This window comes from Lepisosteus platostomus, chromosome 19 (genome assembly GCF_059453375.1).
Source record: "Lepisosteus platostomus isolate fLepPlt1 chromosome 19, fLepPlt1.hap1, whole genome shotgun sequence".
NCBI lineage: Eukaryota > Metazoa > Chordata > Actinopteri > Semionotiformes > Lepisosteidae > Lepisosteus > Lepisosteus platostomus.
The window spans coordinates 7,064,279-7,079,047 of NC_142629.1; the positions used below are offsets into that span (position 1 = coordinate 7,064,279).

General features: G+C 40.9%; 1 protein-coding gene across 2 annotated transcripts in view; it reads left to right on the forward strand.

The window, feature by feature from the left end:
- The window catches only part of slc29a4a (solute carrier family 29 member 4a), a 28,780-nt gene that overhangs the window by 11,416 nt on the left and 2,595 nt on the right, over positions 1–14,769 (forward strand). The window contains exons 2-9 of one of the 2 annotated variants that reach the window (XM_088612502.1): positions 1,304–1,536; positions 2,985–3,116; positions 3,654–3,767; positions 5,010–5,138; positions 7,079–7,153; positions 8,174–8,439; positions 12,481–12,607; positions 14,477–14,664. In XM_088612502.1, coding sequence (XP_088468628.1) covers positions 1,314–1,536; positions 2,985–3,116; positions 3,654–3,767; positions 5,010–5,138; positions 7,079–7,153; positions 8,174–8,439; positions 12,481–12,607; positions 14,477–14,664 — 1,254 coding nt within the window. In that variant the 5' untranslated portion in view covers positions 1,304–1,313. The remainder of the gene's footprint in view (positions 1–1,303; positions 1,537–2,984; positions 3,117–3,653; positions 3,768–5,009; positions 5,139–7,078; positions 7,154–8,173; positions 8,440–12,480; positions 12,608–14,476; positions 14,665–14,769) is intronic. The other variant, XM_088612503.1, reaches the window with a different exon arrangement.

Consider the following 14,769-nt stretch of genomic DNA (forward strand, 5'->3'; position numbering starts at 1 on the left):
GCTAAGTGTCTGTGAGGGTAGGGCTTAGTTAGGCAGCAGTCTCTCAGTGAAACATTGATGCCTGAAGCCTACAGGTAGTGGGCGCTTGCAAGCATGGGGTGTTGTGGCTGAGGGATATGCCCCTCCTCAAATCAGAGCTTAACCTCCTGCGAGAGGCTGTGTTCCCTGTGACGTTTAAAAAGTCAAGTGGCCCAAAGGTGGGCGTGTTTAAGGGCCCTACCGGCATTTCCTTATTTCGTCCTCATTTCATTCCTCGTTCTTCCCTGGGATCGTATCATATAAACACTTCATTACCTTTTCAGAAGTCAGTTTACGACAAAAATAATGGTCAATTTCTAAAAAAAAAACCAGGGAATTATAAGATGGTCAGTGCCCTTTCAAAGGCACAACTGCTTGAAGGCAAGCTGGAGAAGGCAATGGAGAGTGACATGACAAACAAAGCAGAACCCAGCTGGAGGCAAATGATAGGCTTTCAGAATGGCGATCAATTACCAGAAGTGTTTCTGACATCAGGAACATCCCCACTCATTTACATCCGCTCTCCTCCTGACAGGCTGCAGATTTAGTTGTGCAAACCTGACAGACAGAAAGGGACCTCTAGCACAGTATGATATGTTTTTTTTAAATGTTTAAAACTGTCAATATAACAGGCTGATTTAAATGTACCCATTCCCTTTCCTTAGTTCCCAATACCATTGCTGCTCTGGCTCTGTAATCTAAACGTTGTGAGTTTGAGTCCAGTCCATGTGGTCACTAACTGACTGTGACTGGAGCTGACTGTGACAGTGCACGACTGGCTCAGTTACACCTGCTCAACTGCTTACCTGGCACTTGCGGGTGTAGAGCTGGTGTTAGTCAGCTTCTGGACTGGGCAGAGTCAGAGTTTTGGTCTCTGTCTCATTGGGATCAACTCTACAGATTTGCAGTGAAACAGTTATCTCTGCTCTATAATGTGTGTCTTAAGGCATGTGGTGATGTCTATTAGGAACACTGGCAATTGCTTTATTTTGTGGTGGGCAGAAGAGGCTCTTTTTTCTAAAATAATTTTGTAGTGGTATTTTCAGAAAGCTACCGCAGATATCTTGACAACTTTACACGTTTTACTGTTAAAGAACAGAATGTCAGATTACCAAAAAGTGCCAATATTGGTTCTGAATCAGTTTCAAAAGATGAAATAAGACAGATGAGAATCAACAGCAACCTGCAGGCTGCTGTGCAGTGGCGCAGTTGTCATTAAGATAGAGTACAGTGGGCTTGATCTGCAAAGCCGACGTGTGTTGAAGTGATTGATATTTTCATGCAGGTGCTTTTGGATGCACCGCGAGACGCCCTCCTGCCCCAAACGAGTGGACTGGGATCAGAGAGGCGCCAGAATGGGCTCTGTGGGCGCTGGGGGCCGCAAAGAGGCCACACCTGCGCTGACCCCAGAAGGCAATGTGGTGATGAGCTTCAGCTTCGAGAGCTACCAGCTGGAGGAGGAGGACAGCCAGACCAAGGACGTCCCAGATAAGGGGGTTCTGACCTTCACCGAGCCAGGTAGAAGTGGCATCCACTGGGGCTCTGTACCTCCCCCAGTCCAAAAAGCTTTTTAAGTCATAATTTAATTAATCTCTTTCTGTAGATTTGGAGATATTTCATTGTGATCAGTTAAGCAGGTAATTTCATATAGTGATCTTTTGGAAACGAAATCTGAATGTTCTTTAGCCATACAAGGTCTGGTTCTCTCTTAATTGAATAAATCTGGCTTAATTAATCAATAACGTCTATGTTTCCCCCTGGCTTTTACCAATCATGGCCTTTTAAAAATCCCCAACTATGAACTGGCTTCATCACTCTGCTCCCCAGCCCACTGATAGCTGATGTTTGGTGAGCATACTGGTGCATTATGGCTGCCCTTGCATCATCGAGATTGGGTCTACACATTCTTGATGGTGGGGGGGAGTCCCCATTACCTGTAAAGCGCTTTGATTGGAGTGTCTAAAAAGGCGCTATAGAAGTGTAAGAATTTATTTATTTCACTTAGACATGGGTGATTCAGGGTGAATGTTAATAATTCCTGGATTGCCTAAGGATCAAATCCTTGCTTTAGCCAATTCAGCAAATCGGGGAGTGAGATTGCACACTTTATCTTAACAGACAGATAAATGCATAATTTACGTGGTAGGCAGAGTTTAAAATACTCAACAGAAAACCCTTTTATCCTGTGCATAGTGCATGCCATCTCTCCATCATGTAGCTGAATAGAACAGGAAAGAGCAGTGGCTAAAAAAGATAAGCTCCCATCCATAAAATATTAACTTGGAGTTTTTACACCACACTACAGTTTTCTTGCTTTGAAGAACCCAAATCTATCAGGCTATCAGGTTTACCATTTTAATGTCTTTGAGGTTCCTAATGGAATAGCGCATCACAGTAAAAGAACTCTAGAGGAAGAACAGAAATACTTACCTTGGGTTCCTGGGATTTTTCTTGCCTAGATGGAATTTCGCAGTCTTGGATTCAGGCTGACGGTCTTCAGGGTGAAAGATGGATGCAGTCTCAAAAGGCCTTGTTTGATATTTTCTTCCAAATGAGAATGTTTGCATCGTGGTACTCTGCATGCTTTATGCTGTTGGGGAGTGGAGCTTGCCCACTGTTTATTCAGGTGGTGAAACGGTCACACTTTACACAACACGTAGACACAAAAAGGTCCGACAAGCTCACTGTCACTCATGAATATGCGCAAATGCGGAAGAGGAAAACGGTCTATTTAATACAGCACAACTTAACAAATATTTAAACCCTCAAAGTCTTGTTGAAATGCCGGTTCCTATAAAAAGGTCTGCGAGATGACAAACAGAACCTGATAACTTCATTTCCTTTCACTGACCTTTAAGAAATCCTGTTAATGTGTAGACGTGTCCTTCAACATATTACTGCTCATAAACTGGAAGGAATGGCACAGTATTTTGGGTTTACTGATTTTCCTTGCTCTTTATGTCAAGCTTTTGAGGTGCCTGAACCACAGGATCATTATCATGGAATTTATTTTGCCATGCTGCTGGCTGGAGTTGGGTTCTTGCTTCCTTACAACAGCTTCATTACAGATGTGGACTACTTGCATCATAAATTCAAAGGTACTGTATTCTGCTTACTGCCTTGTTTTTCTGTTAAATGCAGAGGGTGCTAACCTCACCACTGAAACTTTTTTTTTAAAAGCCCAAGTTATGTTTTGTGTATTTATTCATGTTCAGTTGACACTGGGAATTGCATATTATTATGTTAACTGTGCTTTGTTATTCTTTTCGATTTCTTGAAATCAACCTCTTTCAGCATTGGGCATGTACAGTATATCAGCAAGCATATCAACAAATCAAATGCTTAGCATGAGATGCACTCTCCCTGGCCGTCTTAATCCAGATAGAAACCATTTATAACTTTTTACCCTTTTTTCTTTGCAAAACGCAATAAACTAGCTCAGCATCGTGCTGCAGAAAGTTATCTTTTTTGCTTTGAAAAAAAAAATTGCTTTTACATGAGAAACCAAATTCAGATGCTACTTAACCTTTTATAAGATAATAAAACTGATTGAGCGTTAGGAAAAAAGACCTGATAAGGTTCCCTGTTCACTGTATTAAATAATACCTAGAGCTTATATCTTTCTTGCTCCACAGGCACATCGATTGTCTTTGATATGAGCCTTACATATATTTTGGTGGCTCTTGTTGCTGTCATATTAAACAACGCTTTGGTTGAGATGCTCAGCTTGCACACCCGAATCACCGTGGGTAAGTGAGAAATGTGGGTTTTTGAGTGGAATGATCGACTTATCACATTACTTTGTGAACCTGAAGTACTGTTCCTGTTTAGTCATTCTTAACTTTTAACATTCAGAACACCCTCCTGATAGTTTGCTTTCCTTTCATTTCTGCAGCCTTGGTTTTTTTAATTAATGGAGATATAATTAATCAAACCAAAGAAGAAGAAACAAGCTACAATTAAATTGACCCTAATCTGAGTGGAAGAGTATTGCTTGAAACAGATCAAGCCACTTATATAAGGTCTTTCATGAACTGAATATTTATAAATCTCACTGTCTGCAGTGTGACAGGTTGTCAGCGGCTAAGATAGGGGACTCGGTGTCATACATCCTCTCATGGATCAGTTTTCATCTTTGGTGAAGCAGTTTATCATTGAAAAGCCCTTTCAAACAGCAGCAGTATTAAAGCTCCCCTTTTCCCCAAAGTAAATTTGCAACAGCAGTTCCATTTCCAGTGTCTGCTCAGTCTAATTAAGGCTCATTGGCACAAAATCACAATGGCAGACAGAGACCAGCTGTGCTGAGCACACTTGATAAATACAGAAGTGATATTAATTTTCTTATGAGAGCAGGGAGCTTTAAATTACGTCCATGCCAAAAAAAAAAAATGGACCATTACAAAAGTAATAAGTGCAACAGGATTCAAAGCGTATGATGAGCCTATTAAGTAGACATCTCTCCCCTGGGCTCTCAAAATTGTCTGAATCTCCAGTCAGAGGGCCAGTCATTTGGTAGAGCAGGCTTGGCATTGGTACTAACTGTGTGGCTACTTTGCTAAGAGTTCTGTCTGAAACAGTGGGTCAAATTGCAGGCCAGATGGTTCATGCTACAGTGGTACTATGACTTGAGTTAAAAGGGGAACAGAGCTCTTAGTAATCCATCATAGATTCTGCTACCCTTAGCTTTTTCTAAGGGTAGAGGGAGTTCTCAGAAAAAAAACCCAACAAAAGTGCAGGTGCTCCCATTTGCATTAGGTTTTGAATCAACATTAAGGTATTAAACCTCAAAGTATAACTCGGCAAACAACAGGTGTTCAATGGTGATATGCAGGCACTTTTGTTAGAGGTAGAGTGCTGTGCATCCAGTTCGATGTTGCTGCCAGGCTGGTCTTATTCAGATATTATTCGTGTTGCAGAAACAGGAAAACAGACTAGGGGATGCGCTGAAGGATCCTTCCATATTCAGCTGGCATTGGATTTTTCCCTTTCAGGCTACCTGTTCGCTCTTGGGCCTCTCCTGTTTGTGAGCATCTGTGACGTCTGGCTGGAGCAGTTCACGAAGAAGCAGGCCTACGCCATCAACCTGGTGGCTGTGGGAGTGGTTGCCTTTGGGTGCACAGGTACAGCTGTAGATGTGGATAATCTGAGAGGCTAGTAGAAATCCCTATAAGAGCAAAACAGAAGTGTCTTGCAGAGGTGTCAGCTGTGACTGGGTTTCTCCCACGCACAAGTGATGGAGAGCTGCTGCAAACAGAGTTTTTAGAACACAATTCACAGTGGAATTATAGAGGATATAAAACTTAGCTTGTCAGGGCTGTGTTTTTCTATAGACGGGAGGCTATGGTGACTGTCCTTCCCAAGACGTTTGTTCAGGTTTAGAAGAAGCAGTGCCAGCATTTGCAGTATTCAGGCACTCCAAAAGCAGAAGACTGAGTGTCCTCTGAAAATGAGGTGAAAATAAGCAGGAAAAATTGTTGGGGCAAATCAGTTCAGCCCAAATGCTGTCTACAAATACAGGATTCTTAAGAAAGCTAACGGCTTTATAGAGTGTGTGACACACTCTCTCAACTGTGAAAGGAGACATCTCTGTGTCCCTAGATGTAATGGTAATAGAGATCACCTCTGTCATCTCATTCACAACATAAAATAACTTATATAATCTAAAACGCTGTTGTCCGGGACTCTTTGTCGGTCATGTTGGTTTATGTTATATGTGTTGGACTCTTCTGTAAAACAGCTCTCCCCCCAGGGGAATAAAAATCCTTGAACAGAATTGAAACCGGATGCTATATTTGTACTTAGCATGATGTGACGCTGTAAGATAAGGTTTAGATGGGAACTTCCCGTTTCCGTTTATGAAGCAAAGCAAGGGGCCAGGTAGGAAAAAACTGATTTTTTTTCTGAGATACACGACTACAGAACAATAAAACACGTTCCTGTCCCTTCCGTTACTCCTCCAGCTGCATAATTAGCACTCATTAGTTAATCAACGACAAGCACAGGGAGGCAGTATGTACAGTGTGCTCTTCCCCTGCCCAGGGAATACTGCTGTTCAGGTAAATTAAGCTTCAAAGGCTTGTTCAGGAAGATGAAAGGCTTGATAAACATGTAATCACATTAGTTCTTCTGATTAAACTCCTTTTACGCCATCCTGAATATTTTTAAACGCCTTTAGGGGGACTATGAAGTTTTAAATGCAAAATGTGGAAGCAGATCAAAACCTGTGCAGTCAATATCATGTTTCTTATACATTTTGTTTTTTTAGCCCTCCCTCCAGTCCATCCTCGCCCTTTGCAGAAACTTTCTGCCTCATCCCTCATTAAAGAGGAATTCCGACAGCCCCATCTTAACAAACCAGTTGCCATTTTCCTCAGCCTGATGAGTTACCCCAGTAAAGCTCACTATTTAAATCACGTCTCCTCTCTGCCTTAATTGGGGTTTGACTGAATGACGCTCGTATTTTATGAGCATCAAAATTTACTCAGATGCACTGTTTTTGTCTTATAATAAGAGCTTTGACTGTCGCTAATACAGCTAAGCTTGGGAGAAAAGCAGCTAAGCTTGTCTACACTAATCCATCACATTTACCAGTGAAATCTAATTGACTGAATGTCAGGTGTTCATCATTAGCAGCAATTGTTGCTCTATACACATCCATAAAGCTGAAGAACTGCTTTTTGTACCACAAAATGCAGATTTAGTAGGATTTAATAGATTAAAACAAAATGGCTGAAATTTCAGTAGATGTTTGCTATGGAATTGTTTCCTCATTAAGAATGCAAAGTCGGTTAAATCAGCTGAACAGGGCAAAATCTTTTTGCGTGGTGGTATATATTTAAAAACTAATTAGATGTCTAAGTCTAAATTACTTTCAAGAAGGATCTAGCCTACTTAGGGATACATTAAATTCAGAAACCTAAAAACAACAAGTGAATGTCCATGTACCTTAGAAGATGGTTTTGTTGCCACTATGTAAAACTTAATTATATTAATTAGTAATTAGAAATTGTATTTCTGCTGACATAGCCTTAAAAGTTTCTCCTAAATGTCTCATTTTCAGTTCAACAGTCCAGTTTCTATGGTTACACTGGGATGCTTCCCAAGCGATACACACAAGGGGTGATGACTGGTGAGAGTAAGTAAATGCCTTTCAGATCTTTTCAAGTCACAACAACTGCTTAAATGTTAATAACAGAATGAATGTGACCTACTTGTTCCTCCCTTAATAGCTCTTAAGTGCCAAAAACTAAAGGGAAAGCAGACACAGGGTACAATTTTAGAATGATTTTATGACATGAATAGAAAAGAATACAATTGCAGTTTTTCTGAAATTGGTCATTTAAGTTCAATCAAGATATTGGAGTCATGTGAATTGCTGTCATGGCAAATGAGGCCAGTTTAGCAAGTTTATTAGCAGATCTGGACGCGGGAGAAAACGGAATGAAATGATTGTCAAATATCTGTGCTGGGCTGCCTGTCAGATCTAATAGCTGTGATGCATTCAAATTAGTTGAATTAGTTTTCAAAAACGGCTTCACAGCATGTTCAGAGAAATAATATTCTCTTGGACTGGCTTTTGGAAATGAACGGCTTCCAACAACATGGACTTTTATTAATAGGTCCTGCAGTTGTTACCTGGTTGCCGAGGAAGCCATGCTGCTGACTGGACCAATTTCAGAACACATTAGGAAAGAGAATGATACCTCACAATGAACTGACTTGACTATTTCATTGAGCCATTGAACTGCAGAAGAATTTAACTCCAGAGTGCAAAGTATAGACAGAGCTGACAGTGCCCCAATTATCTCAAGTCCCAGTTTTCTAAGATTTAGCCCCGGTTTTCTCAGGCAGAGCACAGGGTTTCTCAGAGAACAGGTTTTGACTTCTCATTTCATTCTCATCGTGAAAATGTTATTCTTAGCTCACTTTTTGCCTTTAAAGTTATTATAATAATAAAAATGCATTTAAAAATAAAGGTAAGCATTGATGGATGACATAAAGTGCTCTGCATTATAATAGTGTATTTAAAGCAGTTTAGCATTATTTTATTGAGCAAAGTGTCTACAGAGCGTGTTGCCAGGTTGAGAATTAATTTTGAGTGTGTCTGTGAGGTGGACACAGTGTTGTTTGATCTTGTTGTGTTCTCTGCCTTCAGGCACAGCTGGAGTGATCATTTCACTGAGCCGAATCTTCACCAAGCTTCTGATCTCAGACGAGAAGAAAAATACCATCATTTTCTTCTTCATCTCCATCAGCATCGAGCTGATGTGCTTCATACTCCACCTGCTGGTGAGGAGGACCCGCTTCGTGCACTACTTCACTAGCCGAGCCAAGCGGGGGCTCGCGGAGGTCAAGGGTCACACTGATCCCGGCACAGGGTACCGTGTGCACCACGACGTCATCACAGAGGAAGTAAGATTTGTAAGTTTTTTTTTTTTCTGTAGAGTACAGGGAAATTATAGCCCTGCGTCTGTGGGGAGCTCAGCACCAGGGGTGCTACAATGTACAGGAAAAATGTTGGTGGATATAAAGATTTGAAATTTGTCAATCCAATATAGCATCCTTAAAGTTAGTTTGAAAAAGTTTGCGATAACAAATTATAGTGGTTGGGTTAAACTCAGCCTTCAAGAGATCAATAACTCAGATCAATTGTTTGGCCTGTTCAGACATACTTGTAGCCTCAGCACTTTCCTCTCTATCTTTCATGTGCAGATTGGAGGGAGGAGGGTTACAAACCAGATAGTGGGAAGTTCTGTTGCAATGTCTTCTTTAAAGATCCTTCACACTGATTGCTAGAGGGCAGGCACAACAGAACATCACAAGTAGAAAAGAAAACAAGCAAATGTAGGCTTGATCTTGCTTCTCAGAAGGCACAACAAAGGAGCCCATTGTAAACCTGAAGACCCTTCAGGCATTATTTATCGTGAAATTAGACACACAGGAAAGTGTATCTACCACAGGAACACCAGCTAAGTGGTTACTTCTCCAGACTCCTGCATCACAGTAATGACATAATGACGCAGGGTTTGTGACTGTGCGATTAGCTTAAAGGTCATCTGCAAGTTGTTCGCTCCCTCCCTCCCTTATCATTCATCTCTGAAGGAAAACACATCAATTTTCATCCTTTATCTACAATATATTAGGGCTGTATTGGTGTAAAGCTGCCTCAGCAAAAGCCTGGTTATTTACAGTCACTGTGGAACAGCCTGTCATATTTCAGAGATGGGCTCCCAACACACAGGCATGAAAGATTTCTTCTTAAAAATGGAGTTAAGTTTGCATTCCACTTCCAAGAATGATTATGCTTTGAATATTTCAGCTGGGTAGTGTGCGGCAATTTACAACAACAGTTTAGCTACATTTCTTCGTTTCTGGCACTTGATATGATGGCAAAATCAGTTGTTGTTTCAAAAATACATTTTAAAATGGGTTTTAGATTTTCTTTACAAAATAAAAGGTGAGACGATAAAACCTAAGGGTTACATATGAGAGGAAGCCATTCTGAGGATCTGCTGTAGATTGCTAATATTTTAGCGATATGCCCAGATGTTGGCTGTGACAACATGACCTGTTAGTTTGTTTCAGACTCCCACAACTCCTTGTGTCTTCTGGTCTTAGTTATAAACACGCTTTGCTGTTTTTTACACACGTGTCCTCTGGTTTGTGTTTCACTCTCAGTGATGGCAATGTGCAATGGGTTGACATTGTCCCTGCAAATAATTTCATCTATTATTTCTCTTTCACTGTCTGATGCTTTGCATTTTTATGACAGAGAAACTGCTCCTTTTTTTCCTGTTAATAATACTGTACTTAGGTTTGCAGTAATCCCTCGATTTAACTTCACTTTAATGGACTTCAGATTTGCAGACTGCTAGAGAGAAATTTTGTTTGTAAAAATCAGAAAAATACTGGACTTTCCCCACAATAACAGGGAAATCCACAAACAATAAAACTAGTTAAAAAACGAATACTACATAGGTAAAACTTCAGGAATATTAATGATTTCCTATAAGAGTAGGTCAGTTGCTTGCGGTGGGTGCTTGTGTTTCTTATGCTTTAACAAATTTTATGCAGTTTATTTACGACACACAAAATAAAAAGCTTGTATATTTCTGATTTAAAAAAAAAGGCAAAGGAACAATTTTTCATTGCCTGCATTGATTGAACCTTTTAAAAAATAAGTAAAAAGATCCAGAAAGCATATATAGTATACTTACTGTATATATTTCTCATATACTGTAATAGTGTGTTTTGGGGCTGGGAAAAAGTAATTTGTGATTCAGCAGTCATTCGTAAATAACGGACACCGTTTTACTGCTATTAGGCCAATAAAGCGAGAGTTTACTGTGTTTTATCCTCCATTGCAATATTATTTTATTGCAATGCAATTTTACTTACTGGGGTCTGTACTACCCCTTTTTACCTGTTTCTGCATTTTACACCACTGCATTTCTTCAGCTGAGTGCTGTTCTTTTTTCACTCATTTTATCTATCCTTCCTTTTCATAACTGCTTCATTCAACACAGTTTCGCTGAGGAGTCAGTCTATCCCAGCAAGCGACAGGTGCAGGGCAGGATACACTCGGGTCAGGACACCAGTCAACATCACCGGGCACAGACAGAGATGGACAAGCACACACTCACAGCAGGGCCAGTTTTCCTGGAAGCCAATTCCTCTACCAGTATGTCTATGGACTGTGAGAGGAGATTGGAGCACCCAAAGGAAACCCACTTGAACACAGGGAGAAAATACAAACTCAGATCCAGTTCCAGTATTGAATCCAGGGCCCCCTGCTGTGAGGCTTCAATGCCAATCACTGTGCCTCCCGACTCATTTTATATTTATAGTTTTAGTAGTAGAAAAAAAATGATGATCCTTTGTTCTGAATTGATTTATTAAACCATTTGGGCCCGTGCTTTTCTAACATTTATTTTGCTGTAGATTGATTTGTTCTGTGCTTCAAGCAGACAATCTTTTAAATGTTGCCAAACAGTTGAGAGGTTGGTTACAATTCAGCGTGGGAGCCAGCTCTTGCCAAAAGTGACAGTTAAAATGCTGGAGCTTAATTTCTGCAGTCAGAAAGACTCCTAAAAGACTCTGTGAGAATGCATGATTAAAGTTAAGAATTTAATATCCTCTCCCTGACTAGGACTTAAACCTCTGATGCAATAAATGTTGATAAATCATTAACTCTCTCAAACTGAGCACTTTTGTTAATCTGATCCATAGGTAATGGAGTATAGATTACTGGAACCAATTAATGTCATTTTTCACTGGAAATTGTTTACCCCTTGGGGTGAGAACAGAAGAAAACAAAACTCAGAAATCATTAAATGCATTTAGTATCCTGTCGTTTTAGATAATGTTCTAACCGCAGGGCATGTTTACTATTTTTGAGAAAGCCATTCGAACTCTCCTGCTTTGTGATATTTAAAATACACCTTCAAATGATTTGTATTGCGAAACAATTCACGAGAGCACTTTTGTACGGACCATATTTGTGTTTACCTTGTAGTGCTTCTGTGTATGTGAGTTATTGTGTTTTACAGCAAGATTGCTTGACTGGACCTCATAAATGTATTTTATCTGAGTTGTAGAAGGTTATAAATGTAAACATGGCTTAGAACCCAATGTGCCAGGCAGACACAGTACATTTTAAATAATAAATGAAAACTCCTTGGAGCAAAGTAATGGGTTTTGACTGAGGGGGGGTCCTTGACAGGCAGCATGTTAAACAGGTGTTGTCTGAGAAACCAGAAACTCGCTTATCTCCTTTATAGCATGGTATTGTTGATACTTTGCTATCAATTTGCTTACTATTTATAGAAATAGAATGAAATTCAAACATGATGTTATCTTGTATGAGCTGATATATTAAAAATATTTATTCTTGCAGTAGTTAGATGCATTTTCCATCCTAATACATTGATATTTAATAACTGGAAAATGCTGATAAACCAAAACTAATTATTGCAAAGATACAGCTGGCATTCAGTCACCAAGATGGGTGTCTCTATCCTTTATGCATAAAGATGAATGCCCAAGGGTGTTTTCCCACAAACAATTTTCCAGCAAAGATCCCCTCTACTTGTTTCAAACAGACAGCCAACACAGTTCAGCAAAGAAGAAAACAAAGCCTTTGCTTTCCATGAGAGAGTTTAAAATGAGATTTTAAAAGGGGAACAGATGCTATAAAGCCGTACTGTGGAAGAGCTTGAGATCATAGGGTTCAGCCACTGCTGGTGTCAGCTCCCCTCAAGCCATGGCTATTTTGAAAACCAAACCATTTCAAGGCCAGTTAGGTTCTTATTCATAAGAACCTATGATAAAGATGAAATTGTGGCCACTTCATGCATGTGGATATCTAACCAGTAGATATAGGATGGGCATTGGGTGATACAGACATTTCAGAGGGTTGATCATTAGAGTCTGGCATGTTCTGTGTCATCTTCTGCACCTAAGGACAATGGACTGATAGGCGTCTCTCCGACTGAAGCTGGAACAGAAGCAGAATTTGCAGGCAGTGGAACGTATGTGCGATTTGATGTGCCCAAGCCGAAAATAAAGAGGAGCTGGCCTAGCATAAGAGGTAAGGAAGTTGAATTCGGGGGTTGTGGTGAGGTGGGGAGTGAGGATGTTTTGATACACACTGGAGACTGTAGGGGACTTCTCCTCTACCTAAAACTAACTTTTTAATTAACTTGTGTTTATTTTATCCAAATGGGAAAAAAAAACAATGAAATGGCATTCCTTTGAGGTCTTAGATTACATTAGATTATTTTCAAGGTCCTTCTTGTCTTGGAAGGACCACACTTAACAACTGGACTGACCTCTCCTTTCCTTTCTGGCTTTCTGAAAGGATAGAAATGGTACTAAATTGACTTCTGTCTAAGACTGGTTTGAACAAAGGCCACAGATTTAAAAAATGTGTCCAGCTGGTTTGGAGATTTGCAGAGAATTCACTGGATGCTCTTCCAGGTTCATGAACAGAGGACAGCAACATGTCTTAGTGATGTCACCTGAAACCAGTAATAATAAAATACTACAAGTAGGTAGCTGCATCAGCACGCATAGGCTGCAAAGGTTTATTCCATGCTGGAAAGAGAAGAAAGGAAAAACAATGGCTGTGGAGTCTTCTTCGGATGTGTAAAATACAATAATAATAAAACAATACAAATGACAATTCTAGAACAAATGCCACACCCAACAGAAAGACGTATCAAAACTATTGTACTGTTGTGCATAAAATGAACAATCTCTAGTAGGAAAAGCTTTTGCTTCAAAGTGTTTACTGAAATGTACTGAAATATGATATTTGGCCTAGAAAAATGGCAAATGAGAGTGAAAGAATAGAGCTGGGTTGAAGGGCATATCTTTCTTCATACTTGAACACCAGCAGCCATGTCACATATTCTGCAACTCACAACTGGCAGCCTAATAAAGCTCAGCAGATGTGAGCCTAGCCAGTACCTGGATGGGAGACGTCCTTGGAAAAACTAAGGTTGCTGCCGGAAGAGGTATTAGTGGGGCCTGTAGGGGGCGCTCACTCTGCAGTCTGTGTGGGCTCTAATGTTCCAGTATAGTGACAGGGGACACAATAATGTAAAAAGGCACCATCCTGCAGATGAGATGTAAAACCATTAAAAATCCCGTGGTGTTTCTCCAAAAGAGTAGGGGTGTTACCCTGACATCCTGGCCAAATTTCCCATTGGCCCTTACCAATCATGGCCTCCTAATAATCCCCATCTCCGAACTGGCTTCCTCACTCTGTTCTCCTCCCCACTGATAGCTGGTGTGTGGTGAGCGACTGGAGCACTATGTGTAACGCTGCATGGTGTAGATTGAATGATGGACCCTGTGCAGAGTTGTGGAGGCGAGTCAGGAGAGATTAAAGGTAAATCCAAAACGTGAGGCGGAGGCGTAGTCAAGGACGAGTTCTGGGTTTGATACCAAAGATAATCCAGGAGGAGAAGGCAGACAAATCCAAAACGCTAGGCGAGATGGAGGTCAAAGGTGAGTTCCGGGTTCGAGTATCCAAAAACCAAGAACAAGTACAGTAGTTATAAATGTGAGGCAAGCAGTTCCGAGGACGCTAACAACACTGAACAACGTTCAGTGAAACTGAGGAGGCTTAAGTATGTTTGGAAGTGGAGGGTGTGTTAACAAGTGAAGCGCTCCGATTGGATGAAGGGATAGATCGGCGGCGTTTGCGGGGATTGCCTCCGGCTGGTGCTTGATTGGGGTGAGACCACTTGTGTGGAGGATTCCGATTAGCAGCGGGTGTGACACTATGGCTGCCATCGCAGCTTCCAGGTTGGTGATGGTGGAGGGGAGTCCCCATTACCTGTAAAGATTTTTGAGGGGAGTGTCCAGAAAAGTGCTATAGAAGTGTAAGGGATTGATTATTATGAACACCTGTGTGTAAAAACAGTTCCATCAACTCCTGCCTGTCCTGCAGACATGATCCTGCATCGCTATATTGTTTCCCGGGTGATCTGGACCTACATGTTGTCCATCGGGGTGACTTACTTCATCACCCTCTGCCTGTTCCCTGGCCTGGAGTCCGAGATTCGCAATCACACCCTCGGCGAGTGGCTTCCAATCCTGATTATGGCTATCTTCAACATGTCTGACTTTGTTGGCAAAGTAAGTTTCATTTGAATGCAAGAAAAATGAGAGAGAGCCCATCTAGTCCGTTTGGTAGTTAGTAGCTAATCAGTCTGACGATCTTGTCCAGTAGTGTTTTAAGCA